The sequence below is a fragment of the Enoplosus armatus genome, chromosome 1, assembly GCF_043641665.1.
Source record: "Enoplosus armatus isolate fEnoArm2 chromosome 1, fEnoArm2.hap1, whole genome shotgun sequence".
NCBI lineage: Eukaryota > Metazoa > Chordata > Actinopteri > Centrarchiformes > Enoplosidae > Enoplosus > Enoplosus armatus.
This window is the reverse complement of record NC_092180.1, coordinates 26,074,989-26,102,313: the sequence shown is the minus strand read 5'-3', so window position 1 is coordinate 26,102,313 and position 27,325 is coordinate 26,074,989. Positions and strand designations below refer to the sequence as shown.

Below are 27,325 nucleotides of genomic sequence, written 5' to 3'. Positions count from 1 at the left end.
ACACACACACACTCACACACACACAGCCATCCACTGACAAGTGAGCCAAGGGTTGCTCTGAGTCTTTTGGGACTGACAGAGTCTGAACTTCTCAGTTGACAAAGGTGCTTTTCATTAGCCTTAACACACTTCCTGGACCACACTGGACTGCAGGAATTGTACACGGTACAAAAACACATTGGCACACACACACATACACATAAAGAGACAAACACAACATACACGAACATGCAGATAACATCTGACGCACATACTCAGAGTATACACCTGTGCTCTATCACATTGGCACACATGAACTGACTGAGAGGTTGGTGTTCCAAGGGAGGGGTTTTCATTCATCAAACAAACATGTACATGGCCTGCGTACGAACACACACCTCCAGCACAGGGAGCAGAGCAGTCAGAGCGCACCACACCCCAGCTGTAGTCGGGTTTCCTCTCGGTGCGAGGCAGGGTGTACTCCCACACCACGCCCGGGTTCTTTCCCTGCAGGAGGATCTGTCAGGCGAGAACACAGGGAGTCAAAAAGGTTTCACATGAATGGAATGGAATGGTGTGTGGATATAGTTTTTTAGTTTTTTATAGTCTTTTAACCTTTGTTCATCCAGAGAACGCACACGAGGCTTCACCCGGTTTCACATGAATATCAGGTTTTTTCAAATCTTCACACTGCTCTAGGGGTTCGAACCAGCAACCTTCCTCCCCCCAAAACTCCAGGCTATCAGTATGTAATCTGAGGTAGGGAATCCCATCATGCACACACAATCAATCATGATACACAATCCCCTTCTCGTCTTCTTGCTGCAACTAATAATCATTTTCATTATTGATACATATGTCGTTTTTCCTTTACCACTTATTGTTTTATTTATAAAATGTTAGGACATAACATATTTGACAGAGAAAAAAAGCAAATCGTCATATTTGTCGATAATTAAGACATAAAATACATCAGTAAATACCCCACTCGAGAATTTTGAAACTACAAAAGGGGGTTGCTAACAAGTGGCTAACTGAGACTACAGAAGTTGTCGGGGACATTAAACGTCTTCATGCCGAACGCAGAAAGTCATCTACTCTCTAGTCCGCCTACACTCTGTACCTATCTATCTATATCTCTATTGGTGAACTATAATTTCAAACAAACCAGGTCTACAGTAAACAACAATAAAAAAGTCTTCCCCTACATGCAGTATTATGTACACCCTCTGTTTCTGAGCCAATCTGTAATAAATATATGTCACCGTAGTGGTAGAACTGCAGCAATCTATACAGTATGGCCTACATTGTGTAAAGAAAAAGGTGCAGTGAAAGAGGAGCAGAAACAAACGGCCCATCTGTCATGGATTCCACTACAAGAGAATAAAGGTACGACCACTGACTACGTGGCGTAATTCAGCCATTTCGGTCCCACTGAGCTGTTAGATCTACTACCCAGTAACCAGAAGGCTCTACAAACATTAAGGAGCGCTTTGTTCCCTCTCTAGTCCAAACTGGCTGACCACACTATTATAAGGTCATTTTATTTGGACAGTACAGCGCACATATGAGGGACAATTTCCATTTCATTTTCATTTTCATTTCGAGAGTTTTTCTTTTTTTTTTTTACCACATCCTTTTGGATGGCTGGTGATTCTGAGTTACCTTTTTCTGTGCGGGAGATTTATTTGGACATTCAAGTCAAGCAGAGACTAACGGATGAATGAAAGCAGACATACCCATTACAGGAGAAGCATCAGGCTATCATTAAAGCAAGCCCATGAGGATTCACTGCCACGGTGAAGAATTCTGTTTGAGGCATAGTCAGCTCATAGTGTGCCGTTTTAAACCGTTTCAAAGCGTTCAGCACGGTTATGTCTCTTTTACAGCCCACCATGGTTGAGTTCAGGTTGGGTGGGTATTTATCCTCAATCAAACTGTATTAAGTACAACAGTCAACAGCCATTCCAATGCCTGACAAACATATCAAGTCTATCAATATCTGCAATAATGAGCTTTGACAAGCGTATTTTCTTTGGGGTATATCCTGAAGTGCAAGGAATCTACCATCAACCATCCAACTTAGAAAGCCAAGCATCTCCTGGGTTCGATCCACATTCAACAGTCCCGGGGCTCTTCCACAGACTGGACCAATCCCCTTCTGCTGCATGTTAACTGTTCCATGTGCACACTCGGCACAGCTTCAGACAAGAGGGCAGAAGGAGACGTTTACGTGGAGAGGAGCGAGGAGCTGTCTAATGTCAGACGAACACATCTGCATACGTTGGTACGGCGTCACATGTCAGACTTTGAAAAAATCCCTTCACTAAAACAGGCTTGTCTGCTATCTGTTCTCTGTACGGTTGTCATTCAAAACTCCGCGAAAGCTTCAGTTTAATCACACTGAATTAGGCGTGCATGCTAAAACCTGCTGTGCATATTCTTCTGCACCGATAAGAGCATTTCTTGTAACTCTGAAACCAAGTGCATCCAAGTGCAGAAAGAGCTGCTGCTGCTGCCTTGATTTTGGTCACACCACCAAGCACTGATAATAGACACTGGAGCCGAAAGGTTTTGCTTTTTCTTTCTTCTAGAGTCTTCTTCATCAGACACCACTATCGGTTACTACCAGCTGCCCAAGTCCTGATCTTTTCATGATCAGTACGTTTACCCACTGTCTAATAAACAAACTTACGCTTAAACCACAAGCTTCAAGATTAAATGCAAAAATCCACAAAGTCTTATTGTGAGAGTGCTACAGAGCTACCTCTCGTCCCCTCTACCACAAGCCATATTAGCTTGTCTTTGACTGTGCCCCCTCTAAACTCTAAACTCTAAAATGATGAAATTGTGGCCTTGGCCCGAACTAAACTGCATGAGAACCGGCGACACTTTTAACACCCACACTTCCTTTGCTGCCATGAAACAACTGCTACTGCTAACCACACCGGGGCTTTCTGCTTCGCCAAGCAAACCAACTCTTACCAAACGTTCTCTGCTCCTTCTCCAAACAACCACCGATGATGTGAACCAGCAGCTATAAAAACAACATTCAAATTCAAATAACTAATCTTTCTCTCCTAAACCACAATGTTTGAATACATCCAACCAACCACAGCGTTAACACTGTCTGCCAGGAGAGACACTAACTTTCAAACAGTAATTTAGAGACATATCCAAACCTGCCTCCCCCTCTAACTGCAGCCAAAGCTCATCGCCTGACTGACAATTAAACACCCAAACCGTTAAGAGCATAGAAACATATCCTACCCACCCGTACTACAAACCCAAAAGCCAACAACCAGAACTCTCACTGCCCCTGTGAAGTCTTTGGTAGTCAAAGCAAACTAACAGCAGCAGCGAAAATACGGCCTCAATGTCAGTCACAACACATATAAATCTACCGAAGCTCTACAGCCAGCGAATAAATGAGCCTGATGTGGACTGACAAAATAAAAACTACTATCAGAGGGAGTGCAGCAGTAACCGCTGTCACCCAGTCAGTCAATTTACATGCAATTTAATCATTTGATTAAACTTCCCACTTGCAACCTGATTTCAGAATTTTACATGCAAAATTTCAAGTCAAAACTGATTGATTGATTTGCATGACTAGATTTTGGTGGGAGAATCCATATCCACTATCTTTGTCCTCACATATCCTCAAGGTAAGTTACACATCTAACAGCCCTATAGATTTAGGTTATGGCCACCAGTTTTAACTATTTCAGCTTCATTTCAGAGAAACTAACCATCAGTCTGGCACGGCAGACAACTCTGAATACTAGACCACCAACCTTACACTGACATTGCACATACTGCACATACTTTCTGGGTGTATGCCTGTATAGGTATATAAGTTTATGTATATAAGAAACTACATATATTGTTTTATTTTAGTCTATTTAATATATAATATACTGTATATAATAAATATTTGTATATATGTTCTACGTGTTTGTAGCATGAAGGGGCTACAACTTACATTTCATTGTGCAACCCAGTGTTGTAAAATGAACCTTGATACCATTAGTTTCATTGTATGTGCACACGCCTGAACGTCAACTTTTTTATATCAAAGAACCAGATATTTTCTAACGTAGTTTCAACCGGGAGAGTTTCATGGCCATCCAAGCTGTAAAAGTGCTCCAACTGAGTCACAACATTGTTTGTGGGAAAAATGAATAAGACGTTGACTTCCAGAACCAGTGGTGCCTCTCACTTGGCAGTGCTATTAAGAGTGCATAAAAAAAAAGAAACACCTCAGACGAGGAAAGTGTTGCTGTGGCAAGTCTCCGAAAAATCAAAAAAGTTTTTTTAAACGTGTGTTTGTATTTAGAAAATACAGACACATGAGCAGAGGAAGAAAAACTAAAACTTAAAACTTGCATCAAAGGTTTCTTTTTTAATATGTTTTAACATGGCAGCGAAATACTTCTACACTGTGTTCACTTGACTTGAGTTATCCTCTTTTCTTTGGATCGAAGTTGGAGAGCCTTTCAAGTTTCCGCTGCGTGATTGATGTGAGTCTGTCTTCCTGTAGTGCAACATCAGACGGCAGAGTGTCTTGGTTTTCACAACCCAACCACTGCACCACTCATCGAGTCAGATGAGATGATGATGAATTAGAATCTCACCACAATGCTTTGCCCTGGACTGGCATGACCTCGCCTCGCCATACCACAAGAATGTCAATTCAGGGGGAATAACCCTACTTGGTATCCACCGAGACTTCAGCCATATGTTATGTCTGTTCCCCCCACCCCCTCTTGTCAGTTACTTCTTTCCGCCTTTCCTTTCCCCCGACCAGCTGAGTGGCTGTGCAGATGTGAACACCTTGTCACAGTTTACGCTCACACTCCTCAACATTTGTTTTTCTTTGAGCGTTTCAAGCTGAGTAAGGGTCTGGGAGTGACCCCCCATCCCATGAACTCTCTCTGTCTTTCTGTGACAGCGCCAGTTAAGTAGAATGTGTGAAACAGATGAAGATCAGCATTAAAAAGAGAAAAAAACCTACTTGCTTTCCTTCATTTGACTCTTTTCATTTGCAGTTAAAGTCCCTGTGCCCTGACCTTAACTTCTCACATCCAAAGAGTTCAATTGCAGAATTCTTAATCTTTTAATCTCACCACCCCCACCCCCTCTCTCTACCCTTCTCTCTCTATCAACCTCTTTCTCCTTTTTGTAATTACAGGACATACTTATAGAGATTATGCTCGTGTCATCTGCAGATCAGCAGCATGCTACCGCTGAGTGCTCTGCTGGACAGATGTATGATGGCTGGGACACACGGACAAGCAGGAGGAGCACTGTCCGACTGAGCAAAGTCCCTTCTTAAAAGGGAATATTTAGGGTTATTACCACTTGGGTCTTGGGTAATTGTTTCTGTCGGTTATGATAACACAGTGCTCACCAAACTAAGTGGTGGGAATGCGGTGACATCGGTACCATGAATATGACAGGGCAAGAAGCACAAATGGTCTGGATGGAAGTTCTGCAGGTCCAACTTGGTGGTTGATCTGTAAACTTGGTATTTTAACGATTGTTGCAGTTCACTTTGGATGAGTTTGACTAACCTGGTGGCTTCTTTAAAACCTATACAATTGTCTGTGCCTGACTGCTTGTGTTCTTTGCCCCATTAGACTTTTTAGTCATCACGTTCCCAGATCTCAGCAATTAACTTGGTGAGAACAATCTTATTACCAAAAGGAACAAAGTCCAAAAGTACAATGAGACTAAGTCTACAGCCATGCTAGCTGCTCTGTGAGGCTGTGCTTAGGCACAGTGGTGTTTGAAATAAATACTACAGATAGCATGCAAACATGCTCACAGTCACAATGCAAAGCTGACGTGTAGCAGGTATGATGTTGCTAATACTTGCTAATCAGCACTATGCACAAAGTACAGCTGAGGCTGATGGGAATGTCATTTGTTTTGCAGGTATTTCGTGATAAAGTGTTCTGGGAACCGTACATGTCTTTAGAAATGTTCTGTTAATCCATCTGGTGGATGTTGAGATATTTCTCAGCACAAGTAAAAACTTTGACCTGCTGATGGCTCTATAGGAAAAGTAAATGGATCACCCAAGGATTCATCATCAGGATTCATCCTCTGGGCAACATGAATGCCTGTACAAATGTCATGGCAACCCATGTAACAGTTGTTGAGATATTTCAGTCTGGACCAAAAGTGGTGGCTCGCCCAACAGACCGACAGAGCCATCCCTAAAGCCAAGCCGCCAACTAAATATAAGATTTATGTTTTTTTAACCTTAAAGTATCCCTAAATATTGACACGCTTGGTGAAAGCAAGATTGTGGCATTGCAGAATGCAAAAATTGTTGAAGCAGAAAAGTTGCAAAGGAATAATCATAAAATCTATCCTGCGACCTATTGTGGGAATGATAATATTAGATTGTTGTTACAAGTCTGCATCTCTGCAAGAAGGAAACAACAATGGGCTGTTCAAATGCCAACTCAGCTGAACTGCCCAAACAAACAGAAGTCTCTTTTCTAAAATAGCTAAAAAAAACACTCAAGTGACCAGCCAAGCTCTTTGGAAATATCACACTGGTATTCCTCTTGGATTTACAGGCCAATCATTCCTGCTTTAACCGCAGTATTTCAGCAGCCCAAGGGGCTGAGGGTAGACTAGCTTTTACATGACTATCACTTCACCCGTGGTGTGTGGGGGGGGCAAATGTACTCTTCACCTGGTTTCCACTTCTGTTTCCACAGCTAGGGTTCAGAGTTCAAGAGAAAACAAATGCTTTCGCTGACAAAGTTATGTGGGAAGAACATCCCACACATCCCACCACCATTCACTTAAACCTACAGAGTCATAAGGATAATGCCTCGGCCGAATATTAGTTTTGCTCTCAGGAGGATACGCCTGTCCAGCATCACATTCTGCTGCTTCACGACGGGTAAAGACTCGCCCTACCCTCGAAGCTCTGCTGATTACCTGGGGCAAATAAAAGTACCATCAGCTCATAAATCACCTCATATACTATGCAGAACATCTCAATCCGAACAACCATCTGATTCTATGCTTTTCATCCCTGCCTCTAAAGGGCAGTTGACTTGGGGATTTTACTCGCTCTATTAGCCTCGAATCACATGGCTGCAACAAAGCACTTTTGAGGTCAGTGGCCATAGTGGCCACATCCATGGCTTTGAGTGTGCGTACGTGGACCAACACGTGACTGTGTTTACACTGGAGCCAGCAGTACCAAGACACGTTAACAAGAGGCAAGCTTCTGCCACGTGAGACGGAGCTGAATAGTGAAAGTGGCAATTGTGCCACATCTCCCTCTTTCTGACGTCTGCATTATTCTCCTTGTCATTCTATTGATGCTTAAAGGATCGGTTGAACAAAATGACACAAAACCCATTTTTTCCCTTTCCCTTACCCATACAAGGATCTGGCCATGCAGATTTCTTTTATTTGTCCACGTTTTGAGATATTTGCCTCTAAGATGTATGCTGCCACCCCAATACAATGGAATATATTAGCTCTGTGTTCAGAGAGTTGTGAGTTTGCCCAGGGTGGCACGGATTGAGGGTGAGAGGTGCTTATTGAGCCCTGACTTCAATTCATGAGTGTACGAAGATGGAAGGAAAAAGGACAAGAGACTAAAATACAGTCCTGGCTGTCACATAAACAAACACACAGACACACTCCACACGAATGGTCTGCAGCTAGCTAACATCAGTACAGTCAGTATATTATATATCCTGTGGCGTTTTCAGTGGGCCTACTTTCTACCGAAGAACTAGCCCCTATGAAAACTATTGACGCTTGATCTGGATGAACCGGCGAGTTCTGGGATCAGTCGGTCTGAGCTGTAACATTAACGCACACAAAGACACACGATGTAAGTGCATACGTTGCTAGCAAGCTACAGCTGACGTCTGTACAGCTGGTTATTAGCTGTTTGAGGCGAATAAACACTCCAGTGGCCAAAATTTGTCCTCTTCACCGCAGTTCTCTGTTTGAACAACAACATCAGCAAAGAACTAGTCCCTGTGAGGAGTGCTGACAGTGTGTTCTGTTGGCCTTGATTCTAATTAATCCAAGATATGTTGTGAACCTTTTTTTGTCTTCTTCTACTTTTTACCCTTCTGTTCTCTTTCTTTCTTTCCCTCTGTCACTCGCAAAGAGGGCAGCTCTGCATAGGACAGGCTGTTTGACCCCCCCCCCCCCCCCCCCAAAAAAAAAAAAAGCTTTAGAGTTTTCTGATTAAAGCCTTCCACACAACCAACCTATCCCCAGATCATCCCTGACATAACCAATCACCAAACACAATTAATCCCCCACAGAAGCATTGCAGACAGCTACAACCACCCCTGTTCTCCCTACCACCCAAACTTCTTTTTTCATCTAAGCCTATTCACATCCAGACATTCAAAAAAAAAAAAAAAGAGGCGCAGCCGCTCTGCCAGGGACCCTGTCAACGTCAATTGCCACAAACGGACATCATTCGGTGGTGGCGGCTTACTTCAAACACCAGCGTCTCATTAGTAGGTCCTGCGGCATAGAGGCTCTCCGGCTTGTTGAAAGAGCGCTGGTAGTCGAACACGGTCCCGCCAAAGTGGAACTTCCCCGGCCAGTCCACAGTCCAGTCCCCGGTCAGGTGGTACTTCCTCTTCAGGGAGCGGACAGCCAGGTAGCTGGTGGAGACCTCCATTTCCTGAACGTGAATGCTCCGTGCCCCAGCTGGGACTGTTACCATGGAGTAATACTCTGGGGAAAGAAAGGAGAAGGAAGGAAAGTCTAGGTGGAATCATGCTACCCATGCACACACACACACACACACACACACACACACACACCATCATCCCTGCATTACCTCATCGTGCACTCAACTTTATCTCTGGTCCACGGGTGTGTTACTGCACATGGATGACGGGAATCAGTCCATTATGAAGAGGGACTAGATGCATGTGTCTGTGCATGGTTTTTCTCTGTGTCCTGGTTATGTCTCCCTTTGTCTTGCAGAGGGACCAAGTTTATGCTCGCTAACATGCACAGACACACTGCAAACAAAGACAAGCTTACCGTTAGCCCTGTGCTGAAGGGTGTACTGGCCCTTAAAGAACTTGCAAGTGGAGTTGTCTCCCTTGCAGACTCCGCAGGCGTCCACAGAGGCCTTCGAGCCCAGAATCTGGTCACAGCCTACTGCCTGCACACACACACACACAAAACACACATGCCATAAGTGAGGACAGAGCAAGAATGATGAGTCAATACAAATACAAGTTATGACCATCTCCTCTCAAAAACTAATGTATTGCGACAGTCCAGGGGTAACTTTAATTCCATTTTTGTTGACATCTGGTGTTTCACATAACCACTGCACCTGATATCTGGATTATAAGGACAATATAACCATGGTGGGGTGATGCAGCATTACTCTTAAAATGAGATGAAACTTAAGGAAAAGAGGAATATGCTATAAAATGGAGACATACGAGCTTTTTTTGGTGCAAAGAAGCACAGAGTAAGGGGCATTCTCCATCTCTCACACTTTATTAAGCCTGGTGTTTAACACCAGCACACGTTTCACAGCAGCATTTAATGCTGAGGTGGATTCACGCTGGGACACTCAGGATCCATTTTTACTTAAGACTCTGAACCCTTTTCTTATGCCCACATGCATCCTACAAGCTATTAGATGACATGTTGGCAAGAACTGGACTGCTTATGACAAACAGACAAATCCCCAGTTTAACCCGACTATCATTTCTAATTTGGAAGTGAAACTGAAAGTGAGCGCACCCAAATGTCCATTGTCATCATATTTTACACTGCAGTAAAACAAATACAGTAGATCAAGGCATTGGCTCTGTAAAATTTCAAAAACATTTGAACTTTTTCCAATGTTTGTCTTCTTTTCAAGGCAACAGCAAATCCCTGTCATCCGCCCCAAAACTACACTGCGCCACTGGATTCTGACACTAATTTATCTGTACTTCTACAACTTTGAGAGTCAAGTACAAAAGAATGTGTGTTATGTGCTGTCATGTCAAATATGATCTCATGTAACATGTCTCTACCAGTGGCACTAAGAGAAACATGTCCAAGTTTTACTGTGCAGCACGGTGAATCCATATGGAAGATGTACCTCACACACTCCGTCAATGCAGACATCTCGTCTGTGGTCGGAGCAGGAGGTGCCGTCTTTGACCTTGCTGGACATGGCGAAGAAGAAGTCAAAGTCTTCTGCAATGCAGTACAGCTTACAGATGTCTTCGTCTGCACACAGAACATACGGATGTATACAGTAAGACTAGCATCAATACAAAAAGGTAGCATCAGTAAAAAGGTTGTTGTGGAGACGCCACAGAGTTTCACTCATTCACCAAAGTTCTTCTATGAGCTGGTAAATCTGAAGTTGCTGTGGCTACTGTACTGCAACCTGTTACACATACGTGATGTACAGCTCGTGTTGAGACTAAAGTGGAAAAGACAGGAACTGACTATGAATGCACCCAGGGGTTTTCATGTGGGGCTACAGGTTTATTTTATCAGTTCAGATCAGTTATCACAGACAAGTCTCTGCAGCCGTCTTTGATTAAAATAAATGACGGTGAAGGTGACTTGGCCCAAAGTCCCAGAAGGCAGTTCAGAATCTGTTCCTCTCTACATCACCTCCCATTCATCAACAGCTTAAACAGGCCTGGGACGAGGGCCAAACACTGCTCTCCTTCATTGCACTCTCTCTCCCTCCCTCGCTCTGTGTAACAAAGCTGGCCCGCAGGCTTCCTTTTTAAATCTATCCCCACTGTGTCAGAGGGTGCAGGTGGCTACATGTCTCCCATGCACATTACACAGAGTGATAGTTTCCTCCAGCTCTTTGGCCTAATCATTGTGGCAGTAAATAGAGGTTGGCATTACAGAAACACTTTATAAAAGAGATTTGGACGAGCGGAATACAGCGGGGTGCAGAAAGGAACAGATCTGCAGAATTAAGGCAAGAAAAAGCTTGCCCTGAGCAATCTGCGATTCTCTGTGTATTTAGCAGCGCTGTGTTCTTTGAGCAGTGACACATCAAAAACATCCTCAGAGCAAATCACATATCAAACATAAATGAACCACAGGACTGGACAGACTTTGTACTTGGTGGGTCTTATATCAACAGATCACCTTACCGTCTACTTTAGTGTAGGGCTTCCACTTGTAGTACCAGCCCCTGAAGGGCTTACTGTTGTACTCAGCGCACTGCTGGGCCCGGAAGTCCACAGTGTTAAGAGGGCACGGCCGAGTGTTGCACAGCTGGTTGAGACGGCTGGAGCCTGAGCAAAATTTGCCATTGTTCTGCGGCCTGGGTGGAACAGAAGACAGGAAGAGAGACAAAGACAAATGTCCAGATCTGAAATATCCTGCTTGTTTTATTGCCATACTTTTACCAATGTATCAATAAGCCAATTAAACATTATCACAGGATTGGTTTTGGTGAGAAACACTGAATGTAAAGTTAACTTTTGTCTCTTTATAAGTTATCAGTTAGTTTATACATCCCAGCTGTAAGGCTTCATAAGGCAACTTTGCACACCCGCATCTCCCAATCAGTGTTGCTAATAAGCCCAGACAAAGCCTTTTAGAGCATAATAAATTCCAAGATATTATCATTCATTATTCATTCAATCTTAGATTATCCTTCATCCATGACAAAAGTGCTTAATTAATTCATCAAAATGGCACCATCGTATCTGTCAGCGTAGCGTCAGCCCTGATCAAAGTGTAAATTAAGAGTTTAAAGTTTGTGTTGGTCTAAAATAGGACTGTCAAAGAGAAGCTCGCACACCATGCCAGATCTTTTCCCCACCATACCAAATCAGCACTCTACTCCAACCCCACGGGAATAGCTGGTACAGAAAATAAACGAGCTAACGGTTAAGAGATAATGGCGCTTTAATGTTCTATTAGAACGACAAAAATAATCACCACTTGTTAGAAAAAGACAAGCAGAGTCTTGACATTCAGTGAACATTAGGATGCCATGTCTGACTTCCCAGGCTTTCTAAACTCATGCCAGGCATTCCAACACAACCACCAGCAGAGAAAATTGAGTTTAACTATTTACAAAGTGGCCTGCACACACACACACACACACACACAGACACGCACAGACTGGGGAACCATGCTGATCAAACATGCCTAATAAAAAGAATCCACTAAGTGTTACAACATAATGAAATGCTTTGGAAAGGGACCTAATAGAAACAGTAAACACCAGGAGTAGGTCGCAGCCAGAGGCATAGTTCTTCTTCTGAATTTCCTTCCGTAACTGTAACTGTGTTGAAAATGTCTGCATGAAACGCATGTCGGCAACAAGCAAAAATGCCCGTTGCTTCACTGCATTTTTCTCCAGACTTCGACCGTTCATCCCCTCCATTCAGACCTGGACTCAATCAAACAGCGACAACGACTGCCAAGAGTGATGGCGCTCCATTCAAGGTGTGTGTGTATGTGTGCAAAGCCGATCTTGCTTCCCTTGGTGGGGGGGGGGGGATTTGGCCCAGGTTTTTGTAGGCCTGATCCTATTAAGACTTAGCGGCAGACAAATGCAGCCCATATGGTAATGTGCTTACGGCAGGCCAGTAGGGGACGACATCGTATACTCCGTCAGTCAAGGCCTTCTGATCAGAGGCGAGCATTAAATAGGGACAGTCTACTTGAGAAGGGAGTTGAATGCAAATCGTGGATTATGGACAGTCTGGCCCTGAGTTTCACAACACTCCTGGTTTCCCAACTGTAAATCTACTTCCAGCGACAAAACAGAAACCAAATATGACAAGTTTTCAGTTTGTGTTTCAGTCATTCCTCTTCTGTCTCTACACCCCAACTCCAACGCAGCCCTCAGGACCCTTAAAGATGCTTAAATGTCCCCGGAGCCCGGTAAATCTGCCTGGCGGCAGAAGCTGAGACTCAACTCCTGTAGGTCAGAGGTCATCATGTCTAGTCTTGTCTTCTTCTTGAGTCACCTGCTCCCTCCCTGGCCCTCTCACGACTTCCCACGTAGATCCACATTCCGCCACTCTGCTACAGGCGTAACCCCTGTAAAACACCTTTACAAGTCTACCAGGAGACTACACCAAACACAGTTCTATGTAAACACCATCGCCCCCTCATCGTACACCCCCACACCCTTTAAATCGAGTGTGTGACTCCCTACAAAACCAGGTCAAGATCGTGAACCTAATCTCCTAGGCTTGTTGGTGAGGATTAGGTTGACTGTGTTTGATCTGGCAGGTGGTCTACGGGGAACAGAGGAGCGAGGAGGGAGGTGGAGGGAGGGAGGGAAGGGGAGAAGATTCATTTTCCGTCTTGGAGCAACTCCGAGAAGGGAAGGCTTTAATCGGCTGATCCCATAGAAGTCTTTTACAAGAGGGAGCAAAAGATACATGCTGCCCTCATAAAATAGATGAGTTTGTGCAAAATCGAATAACGTATTTTTAAGACTGCCCCCGCTGAGCGAAGATTTTGCAATAGGGCAGAGGTGGAAATGTACAACAAACTGTCAAATCTGTATGGTCAAAAATTTGGGTGCAAAAGAACTCAGGATTTTGTCAGATTTTGTCTAAAATGTGAGATATGGATTCATATGCATGTCATTTATGCCTATATGTATGTCCACTGCAAGTTTGACAAGAATCTTTATGTCAAAAAGTATCCAGTGCCAGTGATCATTGAGGAGGACGGCCGAGACTGTCCAGATCAGTTTGGGGGTGAAGACGACATTAAAGACAAGCAGTCAGATTCAGGCTAATCCTTCCTGTTCTGCTCAGATTAAGAGCAGAGGGGCCCTGGCAAAATAATCGCAGAGATTACTGGGTACAAACACACTTTGAATGTCATGAGTCATGGACTAAAACGTGACTCAGGGGTACATGCTGCAGTCGGGATAAGGTCTGAATGTGTTTGGGTGGCTGAATTTGTTTGGTGGAGCTGTGTGATGTGGTGGTGGGGGTGAAGAGATACTGCATTAAGACATACACCAGCCTAATTTTCTTGTCTTCACATGAGAGACCTTCACCATTTTTCCATCCCCTCTCTGTCCCACTGACCCCATAACTCACCGTTTAGCAGCACCAACCCATTTTTCAGCGGCTACTGCAACAAAGCACTCTTTAGTGCCACAGGAATGATAAATGATCTTGACAGCTAACCTGGTTTAAAGGGCTCTGTGGCCCTTTTTGGTCTGCCAGTCATGGTGTATAATGTGTATCATATGAGGGCCGGTCTGCCTCTGAAAATGTTTTGGTCTTTGATCCCTCACAGGGATTAGGAGCCGAGTCGGCTGTGACGGACGGAACAGCCACATCAGTGTCTGCCTGACTGTTAAGTAAGCAGTGATGAAACCAGTGGAGTAAAGAGGACGATATACAGTCGTAGAAGTGTCTGAACAGACTCCTCAATGGAGTGGATGTAATGAACATGAAATACAACTAGAAAGGGCTATAGAAAATAAATATTTGATGTAGCTGAAATGCTGAAACAGTTGAAGTCATAGTTGAAGTGGCAGTCAGTATACAATTACTGAAAGAAGTTGAAATGGCAGTTAAAATGGAAGTGCTGGAAGAAGTTGAAGATTCTTTTTAGGTGTAAGTTCTGAATGAAGTGTCAACATAAATGTAAGCCAACATAATGTAAGCCTTGAGTAAAGCTGAAGTATGAGTAGTAGGTGAAAGTGCTGAAAGGAGTTGAAGATTCACTTGAAAATCAGGCACTGAAAGGAGTTGTGCACATGATAAATTGACCTGGAAGTCAGTCAGTTGAAGTCAAGAAGAAGTGCAAGTTCAAGTGCATTAACTGAAAGATGATGTCAGTAAAAGTGTCAGCTGAAGTGTTAACCTTGAAGGCAGTTGGAGTAAATTGTGTACAAACAAATTTATGGAAATTATGGGAGTTAGAGAAGCTGAAGAAGCTGAAGATCTGAGTCTTAAAAGGGTTTGAAGTGTCAGTTGAAGTGTAATCACTGAAAGCAAAAGATACTCAGATAAAGAATAAGAAATTAAAGCAGTGAAATGGTCAGTTGACGTGAAAGTGCTGGAAAATTGTGAATTGAAGGGGAAGAGATGAACGCAGTTAAAATGATCGTTTTTGAGTAACCACTGAAAGTATGTATGTATGTATATATTCATATCAGTGCATAGTAGTTTAATGTTTATGTTTACCTTGTCCAAGCTTGTTGTTCTTGTTTTTAGCTGTATGTATATCTATTTCTGCGTATGTACATTGAGAGCAACGAAAAACCGGAGTCAAATTCCTTGAATGTGTACACACACCTGGCTGATTCTGATGTGTGACCACTGAAAGTTGTGAGTTGAAGAGTAAAAGATGAAAGTTGAAATGTCGGTTGGGGAGTTAAGACATAAATGTTACGGGAAAGTCGGCGGAAAGTGGAAGCGCTGAAGACAGCTCAAGCGTGTGCAGTGTAAGCAGTTGAAATGTTGTGAAATTGTGTTTAGGTGTTCCTGTCATATATTGTCCCATGGCGACTACGTGTGTTGCTTTTATGTATCTGATTGACAACCACAGAGGTTGTGAAAATGACTACGTGAAATGCAGACTCGTAGAGAGAGCAACTATCTCCCTGGTATCCTTGTCACGAGAAAGACAGCTCACCTGCGCTTAAACACAAAGAAACACACTCAAATATGAGTGCAGACATGTGGGGATGTGGGGCTGGCAATCAGTCTTTGTGATGAAGTCTGAGATCCGTCCACCAGTCAAGGTGGAGGTGATCCTTATCATCGCGGTGTTATATTGTATGTGTGGATGTGTGTGTGTGTATGCATGAGTATGAGTTCTATGTGGCCATGCTGTTTCTTTTAATTGTTGTCGAGCCACAGGTTGATCACATCTGGCTCAAAATCAATTCCTCCTCATTTTTCTTTTACTACGTATCAAGAGCGCCTAAACTTCTCTTGACAGCTGACCAGAAGCGCAAAAAAGGAAAAACATTCGAGGTGTTGTCAATCTTGGGAAAATAAAAACGATGTTAATTGCTTCCACCGTCCCCATCATGACGGCTCCTGAGTTACAGCGCGGAGGAAATGGCTCGTATAAACACACATTCTTTAAGGAGAAGGCTTTAACTTGTTCAAACATTGCATACAATTGCAACATAACATCAGTGTTTAACACGACCTCTGTCAGACTGCCTTTGACTATGGGCTACACACACTGCACAGTAAAGGCAAGAAGAGGGGCTGAAATGGCATGAATGACCAGGAAATGAATCCTTTCTCTTACTATCCCATTGCAGACATCCCCCTTGTCCTGCGTTGTGGGAGCTGGCCGACTAACTGCAGGCAGAGACAATGAATTAGCTCATCGCGCCATAGTGACAGAACAAAACTAAACCCAGTAATCTACTGTACGAAAGTGAAATAAAAGCCCAAAAAACGTGTAATAAATCTGCCGAGGTGTTCTGGGAGTAACAACGAGGGATTGTGCGTCTGTTATGAAACACAACATTAAAACTGAGGATCTCTCACGTGCGTGTAATGACATGCACAGAGCCCTTTGCTTAACAAAGCGATATGCACTGTGGGATCTGGGTCTGCAGAATTATGTAGAATTATGTTTGTGTGAGTGAGCAGCAATAGGGGACGTTTGCTGACTGTCTTGGCAGCTCTCAGAGAAAAGAGCATGCTATTAGGAGGTTTTCCTCGTCTGGAGCATGGGGAGAGATAGTCTGTCTGTCTGGACTGTCAGCCTGACTGATGAGAGCCGTTATCAGGCGCATGTGTGTGTGTGTGTGTGTGTGTGTGTGCATGTCTGTGCCGACAGCTACTTGGCAGACAGCGCTTTCAGGTGTTCAGAAAGGAAGGATTTTGGGACATGAGGCTTTCAAGAATTGCTTTCTGGCCCAAACTGCAACTCACATTTTCATCGTAGGAGCAGCTGCATGACAACATGAATCACTCTGTCGTGTTTGGCTAGTTAATAGCATTAAAGAGGAGGTGATGAATTAGATTAATAAGAGATTACATGAGTGTGCATACCTTGGGCTGGTGCAGGAGCGCTCCCTGTACATGACCCCTCTTCCACAGGTTCTGGAGCAGTCAGACCACTGAGACCAGGCGGACCACTGGCCATGGACCGCCCTAGGACCATGCTCCCCATATTTAACACACTGACCCCTCCGACACCACTGGAGAAAAGAAAGAGAGAGAGAGAGAGAGAGAGAGAGAGAGAGAGAGGGAAATGAAAGACGAGAATAAGACACACAGAAATAGCTTTCTTATCAGTACTTGAGCATTGGCCCGGGCTTCCTGCCTGAGTTTCCTGGTTTGGACAACTGCCCAGCACCACACCTGGACACCCAGACACTCTAGCTGCAGCCAAAACACACACACATGCACCACACCCGGGCCGGTCCGAGCCAAACCCTGAACTCGCACACATCACCACCTCTCTCTCTCTCTCTTTCTAAATATCATCTTTTGACATGTGAAGAGGTACAGGGTTCTGTGTCCAGCTGGGAGAACTGGGAATCCAAAACTGCTTTCGTAGGTACACGCATGCGTGAGCAGCAGGGACAAATACATCATTGATTTTTCATTGATATTAGTAATTGACTTTCAATCATGTAATCGCCCAGATAAAAGAAACTAGTTCGAGGTGTCTCCACTCCGTTTTTAAGTTGCAAGGATTCACTTTGGCTCAGGAAAGTGAGCGTACTTGAACTTAAAGGACTTTAGATCATAATTACTCTTAAAGTGTCAATTTTGGATCATTGTCACCCAGTCATTAGGGTCTGTTTTGTTTGTTTGTCCTCTTGAATCTGTTGTCTATGCTCATTCATACACTGTTAGGCACATATTTGTCCCTTTATCCCTAATTAGGAATGTATGCATGGTGTGTAATTAGTGCGTCAGTGAGTAAAATACTTAAAACAAAAGAAAAAGTCAGGCAGCAGAATGAGTGACTGGCTGCCGTGATCCTTCGCAGGAACAAGAAGACGTTTCCTCACCATGTCAGGACCACAGCTGGTACCTTCTGCAGCGGGCATGAACTTCGTCTCACACCGGTGCCCTGTGCGATGACACCACAGCGACTTGCAGATGTCCTGTCAAACAAGTCAAACACACACACACACACACACACACACACACACACACACAGGATGAGACTTCTATCAGATATGGTGTTTTTTACCATCTGTCTTTTGGCATCATGTTCCTCTTCTCTTTCCTCTTACTTGACCCGACAGCACCTGCTTCTTGCCAGGACCACCATCACACTGGTCAATAAGCCCCCACCGCCCCGATAACCGGGGATAAGCTCCTCCACAAAAGCCTCAGTGTCAAATCTAATCACTGTACTTCTTTAATGAAACGGGCTATAATTGTATGTGTCATCTGACCCAACAATACAGAGACAGAGCGAGCGAGTGAGCACAGAGGGAGAGCCTCGGGTCGAAAGACAGGCGGCAGAGTCTGGCAACCTGCCCAACTGCAACTGGCAACGAGAGAGAAACCAGAAAGCAGGGAGGGCAAGAGCAGGGGAAACAGCTCCGGTGTGTTTGTATATGTTGTGGAGTCTTTGTCCTTGTGCTGATCTACTATTCTGACACTGGCATGCTGAAAATCATTCTACATAAGCCCACCAGGGACAAAAAAAGGGGGAAAAGTGTGAAAGGCAGCCAGAAATCCACTGTTAATCAGCGTGTAGGTTAATTTACCACCCACTGACTTGCATACACCCCTAAGAAATGCAGATGTAGTATTTGATCTTCTTCTGTTAGGGAAACATAACAGGGATTTAAAGAAGTCGTGAATAGCCAAGGCGATGTCATGTGTGCTAATCCGTCATCCATACGATTTGGGAACGTCGTTTTCCCAGCAATTACTGCCCTGGAAAGGAAACCCCGTAGTGTTTTGAAGAGCATTTACATGTGAATCACTGAATGCACATAAAGGCTTATACCAAGACTATAAGGCTTCGGAGGGGGGGTTGCTGCCGATTCCCATTCAAATGACGGAATGCATTTTAAAGAGGGGTCAGATGTGAGGGGGGTTCAAGGTTGTTGTGCAAAAGATCATGCTAATTAATAAAGTGCCAATTTAGCACGGCATCATTATCACCGTAAAGCAGACAATTGCAGCGCCTATATGATCTGGGTGCTCCATCTCATTACTGGAGGCTCATCTAGGGAGTCTTGGTCCGGGCAAAGGGGCACATGAATAATGCTGGATTCAGGACTATTGGGGTCCATGTTAAATCAGGACTACTCAACTGCTGTAGATTCAGTTCTTTGTAACTGCACAACACAGGGTTAGTGTGATGATCTACTTCAGGAATGATCCATCTTCCTTTCCTAACTCTGCTTTCTTTAGTGTACTGTGTGTAGTGTGTTGGTTCGTATAACATACTGGTAATCATGCTGCCATTTTGGCCAGAACTTTCTCAGAAAAGACACTTAGAGACAATAGACACTGCCAAATGAACCCCCTGCTTAAACATGCAATGATTTATTTTTTGGCCACAACACATATTACCACCTTTTAAATTAAGCAAAATGTTGCCATTTGACACCTGCTGAGCAGGTAGCTTATAGTGGGTTTTCTGAGCATCTGTGCTGAAAACAGCTGCCCGCTGCGACTGAAAACAACACTGATGAGAGCAGTGAAGCAACAGTGAACCACAAACTTAGTAAAATTGTGGGCAGTAAACCAGAACGACAAGCTAAAAGATGCTATAAAGTTCTGTAGAGCTGAAGGAAACTACAGTCAGGTGAACCCTTTCACATACAAGTAGCCATGCTACAGATGTACAGAGAGAATATCTCACCTTCACAAAATCAAGGCTGCACAGTTTGGCTTTTGAGCCAAACTGCCACTTGCACTGCGTGTCCGCGTCATACAGCTGTCCGGGAAGCTGTTCGGGGTACTTGTACTGGCCGATCTGCTTGGGCTCGTCCACCAGACAGGATGCCTGGGCTGTTCTGGTGAACACAGCAAATACCACCCGTGTCAGTCAGGAAGAGACTTTTAACAGGGTGTGTGCACTCGCGTGAGGCGTTGGGGACCTTACCCAAGGAAGCGGCTGAGGTACTGTCGACTGCAGGTGGACCAGAAGAAGACTCCGTTGTTCCCAGCCAGAGTGGGAGACATAATGTTGCCTTCTGTCTTGCGGCAAGGGTTCCCCTCGCCGTCATGGATCATCCCAAAACTGGAGGGAAAAATGGAAAAGAAGCAGGTGACTTTTAAGTTCACACGTATCAAGGCACAAAGACATTGACTGACATGTGGTGGTAGCTCTGATCATTGTTTACCCACCTTTTATATGTCACACTAAATAATATAAAAATATATCTTGCTGCATGGAGTCATCAGAATGCTTGCTGATGCACGTAGCTAAAATGTTCTCCCTGACTCTATTCATCACCACATCATATGTTTAGCAGTTTTAGGCCTTGAGTCCACATGTTTCTGGGCATGCCTTCTATTTAGCTAGCTAAATTCACTAGGGTGGACATATTGTCACCTGGGTGAAGTGAAAAAAAAACCCCACTTTGTTCCTAGTTTGTGTTGAGAGCATGCCAGACAGACCAGAAGAGTTTGACTGGAACATGAAATCTGAAATATTTTGAAAAAATAAACGGCCTCCTATCTCAATGGCAACGTGTAAACACAAACACAGAACCTTGTGGCCTGAGGCAGTTTCCATTATTCTCTCATAAAGTGTCATGGAGTGGATGAAGTAGTGCGCTAACGTAATGCTCTTATGTCAGAGTGTATTTGATTCTTTAAATCAGACCACATTTATTTCATTTAATATAGATTCATCCACATCCACTCACAGCACAGAGCCGATATGGTGACCGGTACCGTTAAAAACGACACCCATTTTCTGACACAGTTTCATCGATTTAAGTCCACGGGTGTGATTTCTGTCAACGTTTCGGTCAACTTTGATTGTGAACGCAGCTTCACAACTGTGGTATACGGAAAATGACGCGTGGCGTCCAAAAGTTGTGTGAGTTATCAAGTTTGTTGTGATGCAGTTTTTCTTAAACATACTTGTGTCCAGACTCGTGAGCGATGGTGAAAGCCAAGCCCAGTCCTGTATCCTCATTGATGGTACAACTCCTGTACTTGCTGCACATTCCACTGATGGGGGCAAAACCTGCATAGACAAAGGACGAGGGATAAGGAGAACGGGAAACTTGCTGATTAACTATAATATACCGATTGTATAAAAAGCCAAAGGTTAACAGCACATTCTTTCGGTTGAGACCTGACAGATTTTGGCAGGCAACAAATGTCTGTCATATTTGCATATCGCATACACGCACGCATGGAGAGGGATTTCACACCAGCTGCGACCTCACAAGCCCTGGTCCACTTAACTTCAATTTGTTCCAAGACTTTGGATATCCAATCAGTTTAGAGTACCACTGCTGATGGTGGACCTGACAGCATTAAGGAAGAAGATGAGTGATCCTACATGTGGGATTTACTGTAACTGACAAGCTGATGAAAATATTCAGTAGTGGTCACTGTTTTTTTTTTCTCATTTTCTGTCAGCAGTCTCTCCCAGCGGACCCCAAAAATATAATGCACTGTAGAAACATCAATATGTGGATGAAGAATGGGCCTTTGATTTAAACAGCCAGATGTTAAACTTTAACAACACTGGCAGAATCTGGGTCACATTTAACTGTGTTAATGTTGTTACTCTCAAAGCCAATACTTTCACTTTTGTGTTGTCTTTGTCTTAAAAATACAGACGTTACATACAGCTAATAAATCATTCTAACTGTGAGTCACGTTTAACTTTCTTTTCTTTACCTCCTGCAGTTAATGAGATAAAGTGCTGCCCTGAGATTACTAGCAATTAGTGGTGTGAAAGCAATATGATTAAGATATTAGCCAAGATTAGTTGGCTACGGTGGGTTGTTCCAGCTGCCTTTTGTTCCTACAAGCCTCAAGATTTATGCATAAACTGAACATAAGCTCATTCTGAAGTGCAACACTGGTCACTTCAGACATGGTGAAGCACGACTCTTGCTCAACCTTCGTTACTTTGTGGCAGATTTTTCATCTTGCTTGCCCAGACCCAGGTGTTTTACACATTTGTTGTTTTTGTCGCATATTTGACCGACAACCCTGGCAGGATACTTTTTAATTAGCTCTTCTTTCCGCCAAAGTGAGAGTTAATCAAAGCGGTGTTTGCATTACTGGTCGAGGACCTTTGCTGCATGTCTTTCCCCTCTTTCTCTCTCCATGCTTTCTGTCTGCATCGACACTGTCACTACCCAGGAAAGGCAAAATGCCAATAAATCACACATGCTTGGGTTTATGTCAGTGTTTAAATGTTCCAGTAAACTGTAGCTTTTGGTCACAGTGACAAATGAGTGCCATTACAATCTCTTCTGCTTGCACCTGTCAAACTTCCCTCACTCCTTGGTGTAATGTCTACACCCACAGTGTCACCTCTACACCTGTCACCATGCCCAAAATTACAACATTTATGTCATAAAAGTTGTCATCACTGAAGACCCACATCTCACAGAACTGTGTCTATGTGTACTACATGCTGTCAACTGCTGCTTCCCACTTGGAGAAAAAACAGGAGGTTGAGCTTGTTATGGTTAGCTGAGCACAGTCTCACCCAGGGTGTCACAGGGCTCATTCTTCCAGGAACAGATGTCTAGTCCGGTGAGGAGAACGGCATGGTCATGCCGTTTACCCCCTTTGCCCACCAGACCTGACTGCCACTGACAGAAACTGTTGAGGGACTGGTCAGCATGGTGATTGATGGTCAATCCCAGCTGGAAAGGAAAAGAAAGAAATAGGGATACAGGGGAAGAGTGATTGAGTGAATTAATGAATTAGTGCTCAGTGCAAAACAACACATTTTTGCAAATTGTAGATTGAATCCACTCACAGGGTCCTGTTCCAGTAGTAACAAGCTAACCACCACAATGTTGATGTCTGTCCCAATTGTGCCATCTTTGAAAAGACTGGAAACCTGCAACAGAGTAGAAAACAGTTTAAGTAGTCAAATCCAATATTCATTCAATCGTTTTCTGATTGTCCTGTGCTCTCTTCTTATCGAGAGAAATGCAAACTAATGTTTAGCCTTACATACGATGCATGAACCACTCTAATCTGGGATCTCTTACAGGTAGACCGGCAGAAGCTCCCTACATCATGAACATTTCTTGCACTCAAATATAGGCAAAGTGAAGGTCAACATCCTGTTGACAGAATGAGGGAGACTCTTGACGGACCGCTATAACCTCGTATGTTACATGCCACCTCCTCATTCCACCCCCCCACCACCACCACCACCCCCTTACCATATTCATGACGGTGAGGACATAGGTGGTGACGTTGTCCCTGCCATGTTTCTCCAGCATCTTCCTGTCCGCCACCACCAGGGTCTCCACATTCAGGCCCCCCACCCTGTTGGAGTTAATGGGCGACCGCTTTGCTCTGCCCGGCCCTTCTGCCTCAGGTATCGCAAACTCATCAGGCATGATGAAGCGGTCCTCACCGGGAGGCATGGGAGCGTCTAGGAGGGCAAAAAGGGAAGGACGGAAGGGAGGAGAGACAGAGAGAGCATGAGGAAGAGAGACAAAGACAGGGAGAGCGAGAGAGAGAGAGAGAGAGAGAGAGAGAGAGAGAGAGAGAGAGAGAGAGAACTTGGCAGTGAGGGTCAAATGAATGACCTGTCTTTTTCCTGGCTCGTGCCGGGTGATAAGAGTACAGACTCTGGTGTTGAAAGGACAGGAAATTCACTCCCCACGCTGCTTCACACCTCTCACCACTAGAAGGAAAGATAAAACTGTAAACTAGCCTGTGGGTTGAGTAGCCTCAGGCTGATGTAGCCCCATTACAATGCACTCAAAAACATTTAATGCAGACATTAATCTTCATAATGAATGTGAACATATCTAGAGACGGCAATGGTTTAGCGTTAACTGCTCTTATTAAATATTAAATTACCACTCCTATGTTATGAAGTGGTACTAATATTGCAATAATGCTGTGACAATGCTTCTTGTTGCAGAAAACTGTCTTCGGGTTAAGCTTATACTACAGTGTCTCGTAATGGTCTAACTGCTTTTTTCAGTGGCTCAATAGAATATGAATAAAACTGGGGATGGGGATTAAATTATGTTTAATTAAAGATTAATAATAATGAGACAAAAAAAATCAATGACAAGTCAGTAAATATTGCCTTGGTTCCAGTAGGGTAGTAACATGGAAATTGCACAATACTATATGCATGGTGATTGCACAACATATAAATGCATCCTGGGTGAATTCCCTTGAACCTGTCCTATGTTCTCATGTGATTATTATATTATTTTCTTTATATCACATGGTTGCTTTGATACTTTACATACTAAATTCCCAATAGCCAAGGAACATGGATCTAAGATCTAGGAAAGATTTGAATGTAACTTTTGAATCCTTTCTCTTTTTTTCTGTGACTGGAAATTCACACCACAAATGAACATTACATTTTTGCATGGTGTGGAACGCCAAAATAAATCATAATGTCGCAAAAAAGATGTGGTCGCAGAGTTTGTGTTTTGAAGTAAATAGATAATGAGCATAAAGACAAAAACGTCTGGTCTGCCTGATTTATATCACACACCGCAGTCCTCTGACATATGACTTGTTGCTATGGACAATTTGTATGAAGGGTGCTCTCAATGAGCTGACAACTCAACATGCAGTTACTTCAACTACCTCAACACAGATGCACAGTTATCAGATGGTAAAGTATAAAGAATATAGGGTTCCCTTACATACATTGCTTGCGGCGTCCGCAGAAGTGTTGCCTCTGCAGCTTTCCGTGCTGGTAGTCGTGGTGATGGTGATGGTGAAGGTACGGGTTGTCAGGTCCGGAGGAACTGGTACTAGATGGGCTGCTAGATCTTCTGTGGACAATGTGTTCCGCGGAGCGTTTGTAGACGACATGCGGGTGGTGACCATCAGGGGCGCTGTAGTTATGTTGGTTAGCCAGATGTTGGGGTAGGGGGGCAATCAAATACTCCTCCTGAGACAGACGGATCAAACCTGACTGGGAGACACACACGCACAGAAGGTATGGACAATAAGTAAAAAACACAGACTGCTCACAAAACCCCACAGATGAATTTTACAACAGTAGCTGGTGTGAGTGTTAAATATTGGAGATATTAGAGACTGTTGACCATATTTTTTTTCCTTTTTCTAAATAGTGTTTAGGCATACATAGTTTCAAACGTATTTAGAACAAAAAGGATATGTCCCAAAGATTTGGTGGTTGTGTTCAATACGTGCATTTTTGTGAATTTGTGACTTTTAGTACAAACAATACTCCCTTGTGTATTTAATCATCACAGGTCTTGGTCCCTCTGCACCCTGTCCTAGCATGGACATGTATTAAATGTTGGATATGGATAATGGATATATTAGTCCTCACGGATTCCTGCACCTTAGAGGAGCAAACAGGTCTGCGTGTAGCAATGTACACGGAACCAGCGCTAAAAAAAAACTGTACATCAGATGTGTTTCTTGAGTTCCTGCTTTCAAAGAAAACGTGTCTAGTCTATACACAGGCAGCTTCCACAATGACAATAAGCACTTGATAGCACAAAGCTACCCAATCTCCACTACCTGGCCTTGACAGAGCCGCAGTGTGTAGCTGAAGCAGCTGTTGAGTGAAGCCAACAACCCCTAACCAGAGAGCTAACACACATTTCATAGATCAGCCCCACCTACACTTACCACCTAACTCTATGCTAACATCAGGCAGATGTGCACAGTGCGAGAGCTTACAGCTGCTGAGGGGAGGACATGTCTTATTTAGCTGGAAGACAGAATAGTGTGAAATTGCATTTCTTTATGTAGAGCTGAGCTTTGTTTTTAATTGATTGGTTTGGACAAAATCTTGCTCTTTTGCTCTTGGAAATGTTCATCTGGGATCATTCATCTACTGCTTGACACTTACTAATCATACATTACATTTACTATTTTCAAACAGTCAACTAATGTTTCATTCAGTCCATGTTTTACTGTTTGCCTTCACTGCTGCAGACAAAATTTGAACGGATACGTCCTTTGCTTGCATGTTTCGTCCTCAGAAGAAGCAAACGAATGTCCAGCTCACTACCATATTGTCATAGCAGCAGACCAGCTCAGTGTTTTGGGTCTCTGTTTTAGTCGAGTGGCCTGAGCTGCCCTCTGAACTGAGAGACTGAGCTACTGAACCTTAAACATTCCGTCTGACCACGGAATTCTACCTAATTCAATCCACGACCCACCAAATGGACACAAAATAGCTGTGCAATCAATCAGACACACGCACATCCATGAGAGCACACACTCACTGGACCTATCAAACACATACACACACACATATACACCCATTGACCCAGTGACCTGTGAACTTTTTGTGTTTGTGTGTGTCATCTACTTCCCCAGCAACCTACTGGAGTGTGTGTGTGTGTGTGTGTGTTTGTGTGTCTGTGTCAGGACCCTGCTAATGTTGAGCTGACCCCATTCCCCCCAGACTAGCAGGTGGCAAAATAAACAGAGGCAGGACAAAAGGGAAACCATGGCGAGGCTCTTGTTGTCAAAACAGTGCCTGGATACATGGCAGGCTGCCACCATCATCCCCATCCATCCCTCTAACCATCCATCCATCCATCCTTCCATCCATCCATCCTTCCATCCATCCATCCATCCATCCATCCATCTCTCTAACCATCCAGCTGCCAGCACATCTTTCATCTGTCCATAAATCCTCTTCTCCTTCCATCAAGCTTCCATTGTGCAATGGGAAGTTTTACAGGAAGTTAACTGTCAAACTGAATTATTTTGACTACGCGTAAGGTCCACATGGTCCAGTGGTTGGAAGTTTCGTTCTGCAGTGTCAATGGTTTGAACCCCAGCACATCAATACCTGCCAAAACAACCTTGAGCTAGACACTTCACAGCTACCTGCTCCCACAGCATCGCACGGAAAGTCTGCAACATACAATCATCAGGGTGGAACGAAAACTTCACCCTGGGCCATGAATATAATATATTAAATCAAAGACATGAATTAAGAAAGAGAGAGCAGGTCCTTGGCAAAAAAAAAAAAAAAAAATGACTGCAGCCTCCCAAAATAGATTGGAATTCAAAACAGAGCTTGAAGAGGTCAAAGGAGGCGTCTCCCATCAGCACACACCGCTGTCGCTTCTCATTTGCCCATCTTTTCATCTGTCTTTCTGTCTGGCATTTACAACAGACCTGTAATAACATACACCTCATCAAATAATCCTCTTTTAACGATGAAACGCTTTTAATTACTTTTGTTTTTTGACAGCTCATTTTGT

At 43.8% G+C, this 27,325-nt stretch overlaps 1 protein-coding gene across 1 annotated transcript in view; it reads right to left on the bottom strand.

Moving 5' to 3' along the window:
* adamts18 (ADAM metallopeptidase with thrombospondin type 1 motif, 18) overlaps positions 1-27,325 on the bottom strand; it is a 50,829-nt gene that overhangs the window by 11,990 nt on the left and 11,514 nt on the right. Inside the window, exons 4-17 of the mRNA XM_070902555.1 lie at positions 24,771-25,041; positions 23,306-23,520; positions 22,891-22,974; positions 22,615-22,774; positions 21,021-21,126; positions 20,032-20,169; positions 19,789-19,942; positions 17,969-18,064; positions 16,998-17,146; positions 11,133-11,305; positions 10,106-10,236; positions 9,040-9,163; positions 8,480-8,724; positions 378-498 (exon numbers count right to left, since the gene is read on the bottom strand). Of these exons, the coding sequence (XP_070758656.1) occupies positions 378-498; positions 8,480-8,724; positions 9,040-9,163; positions 10,106-10,236; positions 11,133-11,305; positions 16,998-17,146; positions 17,969-18,064; positions 19,789-19,942; positions 20,032-20,169; positions 21,021-21,126; positions 22,615-22,774; positions 22,891-22,974; positions 23,306-23,520; positions 24,771-25,041 (2,167 nt within the window). The remainder of the gene's footprint in view (positions 1-377; positions 499-8,479; positions 8,725-9,039; positions 9,164-10,105; positions 10,237-11,132; positions 11,306-16,997; positions 17,147-17,968; positions 18,065-19,788; positions 19,943-20,031; positions 20,170-21,020; positions 21,127-22,614; positions 22,775-22,890; positions 22,975-23,305; positions 23,521-24,770; positions 25,042-27,325) is intronic.